We start from the raw sequence: 8,127 nt of genomic DNA, 5'->3' as shown, positions 1-8,127 counted from the left end.
ATTATTAATGTTGATATTATTTAATCCATACTGATTACAATAAAATAGTAATATTAATAATAAAAAGTACTGATTTAAATAAATAAATAAAACTAATATATTTAAATAAAATAAATTTTTAAAATAATATTTATATACCATTAGATATAACAATATGGTGATGGTGATGATAATTATTATTACTACTTTTATTATTATTGTTGTTATTATTATTTATTTATTCTATACTGATTATAATAAAGTTTAAATAAATAAATACAGTCGATCAAATGTTGAAACTTAAACCAACATTACCATACAGTTTAGAAACAAATAACTGCAGTCAAAACAACTAGCTGGAAAAACATGTATAAATGCAAATGTGCCACATTTTCAGAACTAAAGTGTATATGGTAAATACACTATCATAAATAATATGAAATATACTGTATATATATATCATACTATTTATTATGCTAATTATAGAAAATAATTCTGCATTGTTAATCATTTTGATCTTTTATTTAAAAAATTCACATAAATCTAACCTTTCATTGGAGAAAAAGAATTTAAAATGAGGGGAAATATCATTGACGTAAATGTTTTTCTCTAATACACATTGGACACAATTAATGGCACCCTTTTATTCAATGCTCTTTGAAACCTCATAATAACAGCTCTGAGTTTTCTCCTATAATGCCTGATGAGGTTAGAGAGCACCTGACAAGAGATCAGAGACAATTCCTTCATCCAGACCCTTCAGATTCCCAGCTCCATGACGGCGCTTCTTCTCTTCAGTTCACCACACTCATTTTCTATAGGGTTCAGGTCAGAGGACTGTAATGGCCATAGCAGAAGCTTGGTTTTGTGCCCAGTGACTCATTTTTGTGTTGTTTTTAAGGTTTGTTTTTGGATTATTTTCCGGTTGGAAGAACCAAACATGGCCCATTATAAGATTGTTTCTTTTCTTTATTTTTTTTTCTTGAAACCCTCCCAAACAACATGTGGGTGTAGGTGCTGTTTGATTTTTTTTTTTTGAAGGTTTTCTGAGCCAGAGACTCAACAATTTTCTGCAATTCTCCAGCTGTGGTCCTTGGAGAGTCTTTAGCCACTCAAAACTCTCCTCCTCAGCGTGCATTAGGACGATATAGACACATGTCCTCTTCCAGGCAGATTTGTAACATTTTCTGTTGATTGGAAATTCGTAACTATTGCCCTGATGGTGGAAATGGGAATTTTCACTGCTCTAGCTCTTTTCTTAAAGTCACTTTCTAATTTGTGAAGCTCAATTATCTTTTGCTGCACATCAGAAATATATTCTTTGGTTTTTCTCATTGTGATGGATGATTAAGGGAATTTGGCCTTTGTTTTCCCTCCTATTTATATTCCTGTGAAACAGGAAGCCATGGCTGGATAATTTCATGTTCATAATCACCCTGGTATGTTCAAAATTGTAAATATGAATGGGAATATACTTCACAGATATTTTACTCATAAGAATTTCTAGGGGTGCCAATAATTGTGTCCAACGTGTATTTGAGAAAAACATTTATTTCATAATGAGATTTTCCCCCATTTTCAATTGTTTTAGTTCAATGAAAGGTTAGATATTTGTTTTTGTTTTTTAAATAAAAGATCAAAAAGATTAATGCAGATTTATTTTCACAGCCTTCTTTGATCATATTTACCAAGGGTGCCAATAATTCTGACCACGACTGTAGGTCAAGTCTTTAATTATTTTTTTATAAAAACAATAAAATCCAAGTAATGTGTGTGAATCCGGGGCTCAGGTGGGGCTCTGTCATGCAGTAAATGTCTATGAGGTTCTCCAAGGCATGAGAAGAAACCTGTTCTTCTGATGTGGAAACTAGTTTAACCCGGGTACCCTCATGTGACAGAATCACATGTACGCAAGAACATTAGCATTTAGATCCGCAAATGGAAATCCACCAACATGTGGACCCACGCACACATGTACACGCTCTCTTACACATCCAAACTCACGGTGCTGTATGTAAATCACAATATGAGCTGAAATTGTATGAACTCCACTCTGACCCCTGCACGAAGTCAAGAATATTGTCAGCGTTTCCTTAACCATACAATTACATCCTTCAGGCAACATGATCTCATTACAGAGACTTGTTGAAGCATTAGATAGTCCCTGCACACTCCCACACCGTACATTTGCATTACCTGATGCTACTCATGCTGCCACCTGTCTCAGATCCCAGTTTGCATCGCTCCAGCTGAGTAGCCACTATCTGACGCTCCGCCTCCAGCTCTCGAGTTAATCTTTCAAACTGCAGTTCCTGAGAAACAGAAAGAGAGATGGTCAGTTAACACATTTCCTTAAAGGTAACATATCATGAAAATCTGACTTTTCCAGGTAGCAGGTCCAAGCTGTAATGGCGCAGCTCTATTCTGGAAAAGAGGGCGGGGAGCAGCATCTCATTTGCATTTAAAGAGACAGGCACGAAAAACAGCGTGTTTCTGCTTCCACTCAAAATAGGCATTTTCAAAATGTTGTAATAAATGATCTGTGGAGTATTTTGAGCTGAAACTTCACAGACACATTCTGGGGACACAAGAGACTTATATTACATATTGTAAAAAGGGGCATAATATGTCTCCTTAAAGCGCCATTACTCTACGTCACATACTACAAAACATGTGAAGATTACTACAACATTCTTATTAAAACTGTACACAGCTGACAGTAAAAGCTGAACTAATATTGTCCACTTTCTGAGGAAAATATAAGTGGTATTTAATAATGCAGAAGTTGTTAATTAGGGCTGGGTTTTGACACAAATTTCACTATTCGATTTGATTCTCATTCACAAGCTTGCGATTTGATTCGATTCCCATTCAATATCGATTATTTTGGAGATATATCAGGTACAGTACATGCCAAATTTTCTCAAGGAAAAAAAATCTCTCAACTAATGCTGTAAAATATACATGAGAATCAGTTGGTACAACATTACTCTATAGGACTAATTGTGAATTTACAGCTTAAAAAATAATTGACTTTATATTTTACATATATTTAGGAGTAAAATCCTTTTCCAAAAGTTTTCTTCATCTGACCTTTGACCTTTCTTTAGGGATCCGTCATTTATAACTGACGTCCCATTAGGGTAAATAATTTGTGGCAAATTGTCTGAAACTTTACACACAATCTGAAAAGAAGTGAAAAGGTATTACTGTTTCAAAAAACATTAAAAATCTTTATGAACATTCCATTTTTTTCTTGTGCTGCTCAGTGGCGGCTCGTCGGGGGAGGCAGGGGAGGCACAGCTTCCCCAAAATTTTGAGGTGAAAATGGGAGGAGGATGATTTAATGTTCATAAAATTCACAATTAATTTCAGTTCATGTCTCAGAATGTGTATTTTTTGTTTGTAATTTCACAGCTGTAATATTATAACATGTTAATATGAAGTTGGAAAGCGCCGCTTTTCTATCGCGAATGTGCCGAATCTGCTGATGTAATTACAACCGCAAAGTGATATAGAAGGGGAGGGGGAGGCTGGGGGAGAGCTGAGCTCTCGTGCCTCCGTTGGTAAAAAAAATTAGCCAATCACCATCGAGTGTTCCCTTTCAGCGCTGAGGAGTGTTGAGAAAAGAAACTTTGCAAGGGAGGCTAGCCTCCCTTCTGATATCAACCAATCATCATAGAGACGTAAATTAGGTGATATTAGTTTGAACATCTCCTGCTGCACTGATAATGTACCAAGTACTTATGATGAGTAGCGATATTGAATATTTGATCGCCAACAGATTTACCAAGCTGTCATTCAAACAGCATTCAAAATTAAAAAAAGGGAAAACACTCCTAACTGGATATAGACTACAGCAGTCGGCTTAATTAAATAGCACAACAGGCAGCTCTCTTTTAACACAGACTTTTAAGAAGGGATGGATGTTTGCTTCAAGTGATAGGCCAGGTAAGTGAAATTATATTATCTTGCTGTATGTGTGTCGTTTTCTTTATGTTTTCTGACTAAAAGCAACAAAAAAGCCATTTTAAAGTGCTTAAGCAAATAATAATAATAATAATAATAATAATAATCTGCAGGGATCCCATCAATACAATTAGTGTGCCTCCAATATTTTAAAACCCACGAGCCGCCACTGGTGCTGCTATATTTGATTTGAAACTCGTGCATGAAAATGTCTAAAACTTGTCTAAAAAAATTCGGATGTAATTTCACTGCCTGAAAAAATTTAGCAAAATGCCCCTCTCTACAGTTTATTTTTCTATCTGACTAATGAATTTATGGTCAACGAATATGTTTTTCTGAGGTAAATGTGATGTTACCTGACATTGTTTACAAGACGTTATATTGACGTCTTTGCGCAGAGGAAACACTGATTGAGCGATTACATGAGACAGGATACGGATTGTAAAGTTGTACTGTTTCTTTTAACTTACCTTCGGATTAGGGATCCGTCATTTATAACTGACGTTGTCCCATTAGGGTAAATTATTTTTGGCAAATTGTCTGAAACTTCACACACAATCAAATGCTTTTTCACTATCTGAAAAGAAGTGAAAAGGTATTACTGTTTCAAAAAAACATAAAAAATCTTTATGAACATTCCATTTTTTTTCCTGTGCTGCTATATTTGATTTGGAACTCGCGTGTGAAAATGTCTAAAATTTGACACAAATTCGGATGCAATTTCACTGCCTGAAAACCATGTCTTAGTGTTTCAAAAGCATTAAAACAACTTTAACATTGTGTTTCATCTTGTAATTTCAAATCAATTATCGTAGTACATGTGAAAATCAACAAGACTCTTCTTTTTCAGTGTACCCCACACATAAGTAGATGTTGACTTGTGCAGTCATCATTGGAGCATCGCTGTCTGTCAGTATAGCAATGCCAATAGACATTGGCATCTTTTCAAAGACGTTATATTGACGTCTTTGCGCAGAGGAAACACTGATTGAGCGATTACATGAGACAAGATACGGATTGTAAAGTTGTACTCTTTCTTTTAACTTACTAATCACTGCCCTCACCCTCATTGCTTCTATCCTCCTTGGTCCTCAACAACTTGTTTTGTTACTACAACTTGGTTTTCTGATGCACTCATATCACTATCATCAATACTTTCTGAAATAAGTATAGATTTGTCTCTCCATCTTCCAAAATGCGATCTGTCACTCAGTATTTATTGTTTGAATACTGCAATACAATGGACAGAATTTGAAATCTGAGACTTTGTTTCATATTAAAAGTACCAAAGTGCTTATTGCAATATATTGGATGGGAAGTTCCATCACCTTCAACGTTCCGTCCATTAACTGAATCAGGCTAGACTAATCGATTCTTGGGATTTAAGAATCGATAACGTTCCGTAAAAAAAGAGAATTGATTAATATCGAGATATCGATATTTTTTACCCAGCCAGTCATTAATTACTCACCCTCGTGTTGTTCCAAACCCGTAAGACCTTTGTTCATCTTTGGAACACAATTTAAGATATTTTTGATTAAATCTGAGGGCTCTGCGTCACTTTGAACGCGTGTTCACGACAGTACCATGGCGCGAGCGTGTGGCGGTGCCGGCGCTGACCCAGATCCGGCGTGATGATGTCATTACGCTGGATCTGGGTCAGCGCCGCCACACGCCTGCCTCATGATACTGTCGTGAACGCGCATCCACAAGTGACGCAGTAGAGACGAAAATGTGGAAAAAAGTCGTTATTTTTGTTTTCTCGTAGCTTCGAAACTTTACAGTTGAACCACTGATGTCACACGGACTACTTTGTCGATCATCTTGGTACTTTTCTGGACCCTGAACGTGGTAGTTACCTTGCTGTCTATGGGAGGGTCAGAGAGCCCTCATATTTTATCATAAATATCTTAAATTGTGTTCCGAAGATGAACGAAGGTCTTACGGGTTTCGAACAACACGAGGGTGAGTAATTAATGACAGAATTTTCATTTTTGGGTGAACTAACCCTTTAATGTGCTTTGAGTGTTTTACCTTGTCGCTATGCATTTTCTAATGTGTTACGGTTTTTGCATTAAGCTGGTTGGGCTAGATGAATAATATAGATTTCATCTTTATTTTAACAATCTTGATATTGATTCTTAAATCCCAAGACTAGTCTTTCAGTATATTTTTAGTTTGTTGATGCATGAACAAAACCTCACTAAACATTATTTGTAGTGTGCTTGCCATCCAATAATCGCATTACGTTTGTTCTTTGTTACTTTTCATAAGAAACAGTCTCAGATTTCAAATTCTCACAAATTCAAACAATAAATCTTGTTTTAACGTTCTTTAATGTGGTGTGACAGATCGTTGTAGTCGCCTCAGTTCAACTGAAATAAACATAAATGAACATTAGAAGGTATGTTGAAATAAAATATTTTGCTCTGCTAAATATATGTTACATACTCATTATGTTTTTACTTAACCTGTTATTTTATGCTTTATATTTTATGGATAAATCATGAAAACAAGTTTTTATTAAAGCTACAGTTTAAAAGTTTATATATCAACAATAAATTTAAGTAGAAACAAATGTAATATCTCAAATCTGCCTCATGTGGAATTTAAATGTTTGTATTGAAAAAAAAAAACCTTGTAGAGTTTTGATTACCAACTGACAAGATGGTTGATTATCACCTATTTATTTTACAGCTTCAGTTGAGAGAGATTTATTTTCTTTAAAAAATACCATGTACTGTACCTGTCATAGTGATTGAATCGATTCAAATGAGTTGATATCGAATCAAATTGAGATCAGAATCTAATCTAACCAAGAGCTTATAATCAGAATCAAGCTTTTTTTTAGCATGTTGTTTAATGAGTAAAAAAGACCTCACTCCATTCTGGTCTCTAGATAAGGCTCAGGTTCCTCCTTCAATGCAGGTACATTTGTACATCTGATCATTTAGAAAAGTAAAATAACTTCTTCTGGACGGTTTGAGGCAACATACTAATACTTAAGAGTTTGGGGTTTGTTCAAATCCCTAATCCTATAAACCTAAAGCAAGAACCACTAATTACATTCAATATGTCATTTTAAAATGTCCTATAGAGGGCACATTTTGTTCTCTCCTGTAATTAAACTGAGTTACAAACTTATTTTAGATTAGATTAAACTCTAGTCCCATAGAGAAACTTCTGTAGAATTTGTGGAGCAGAGTACACGCCAGCTATAAATCAAACAGGCAGACCTCCGGCCGGCCCTGAGAGATGATAATCACCACTAACACCCCAGTTGGGACACAAAGTGCACCATCAGCGCCAATAAAGGCCCATTCCATAACTGGATGGCACATATAATCACTTAGACAGCCGGCCCCAAGCTGCCCCCTCCAGGAAGCCAAGATTAGAGCCTAAAGCCCAGCACCAGAAAAGAGCACTTCCTCCAATGAGAAGCCATCAAAGAACTTACAATTCCTCAAATGCACTCAGAGAAGGACAAAAGGTTTTATTCCTGCACAGAAACGGTCCAGAACAGGGAAATGAGGATAAAATAGGAACTCAGAAAACAATCAGACGCTCCACGGCAGGAGTTCTTGTCACAGGTACCTGTTTTAATTACAGCTGGGCAGGAGAATCGATGGAGGCTTGATCCGTAACCACATGCATACGGGGGTCGTACAATTGGAGAGTTTATTGATCCAGCTCTAAAAGCCATTTGTGGACTGAATCAGATGATGGTGTGTCCCACCAGGCCCTATTTCCAGACACCAAAACAACACTTTATCCATTTTTTCCTATTTTCAACTCTAAAACACCCCTCTTCATCCGCACTTAAATCACAAGCAACCAGCTCTCGGCCAGCAAACCACAAAAGTGCAACAAATTAAACTGCTTTCTTCTCTGTCTCGCTCTCTCTACTCTCTCTCTCTCACACCGTTCACACTTCTCCCATGAGATTTTTAGTTTCTCACATTTGTGCAGTTCAGGACACTGACACATTAAAAGAGGATATGGACTGTGGAGTGCATCCTGCCCACAGAGAGATACATCCTAAGTAATTAAATCTAAAGAAAGATGCCTTTGCATGGCTGTGCTCTCCATTTAATAAAGCTTTTTTTCAGATAAGTCGGACCAATATATTGAATAATAACTAGGGATGCTCCGATCAGGATTTTTGCAGCCGATACTGAG

At 36.2% G+C, this 8,127-nt stretch overlaps 1 protein-coding gene across 1 annotated transcript in view; it reads right to left on the bottom strand.

The window, feature by feature from the left end:
* Nucleotides 1–2,175: 2,175 nt before the first annotated feature.
* The window catches only part of LOC107674935 (catenin delta-2-like), a gene marked incomplete at its 3' end in the record, with an annotated part of 105,994 nt that continues 100,042 nt past the window's right edge, over nt 2,176–8,127 (bottom strand). Inside the window, exon 3 of the mRNA XM_016469098.1 lies at nt 2,176–2,291. Coding sequence (XP_016324584.1) covers nt 2,176–2,291 — 116 coding nt within the window. The remainder of the gene's footprint in view (nt 2,292–8,127) is intronic.

Source organism: Sinocyclocheilus anshuiensis, unplaced genomic scaffold, assembly GCF_001515605.1.
Source record: "Sinocyclocheilus anshuiensis isolate Anshui unplaced genomic scaffold, SAMN03320099.WGS_v1.1 scaffold1427, whole genome shotgun sequence".
Lineage (NCBI taxonomy): Eukaryota > Metazoa > Chordata > Actinopteri > Cypriniformes > Cyprinidae > Sinocyclocheilus > Sinocyclocheilus anshuiensis.
The sequence above is the reverse complement of the archived record's forward strand: the minus strand, read 5'-3'. Positions and strand labels throughout refer to the sequence as shown.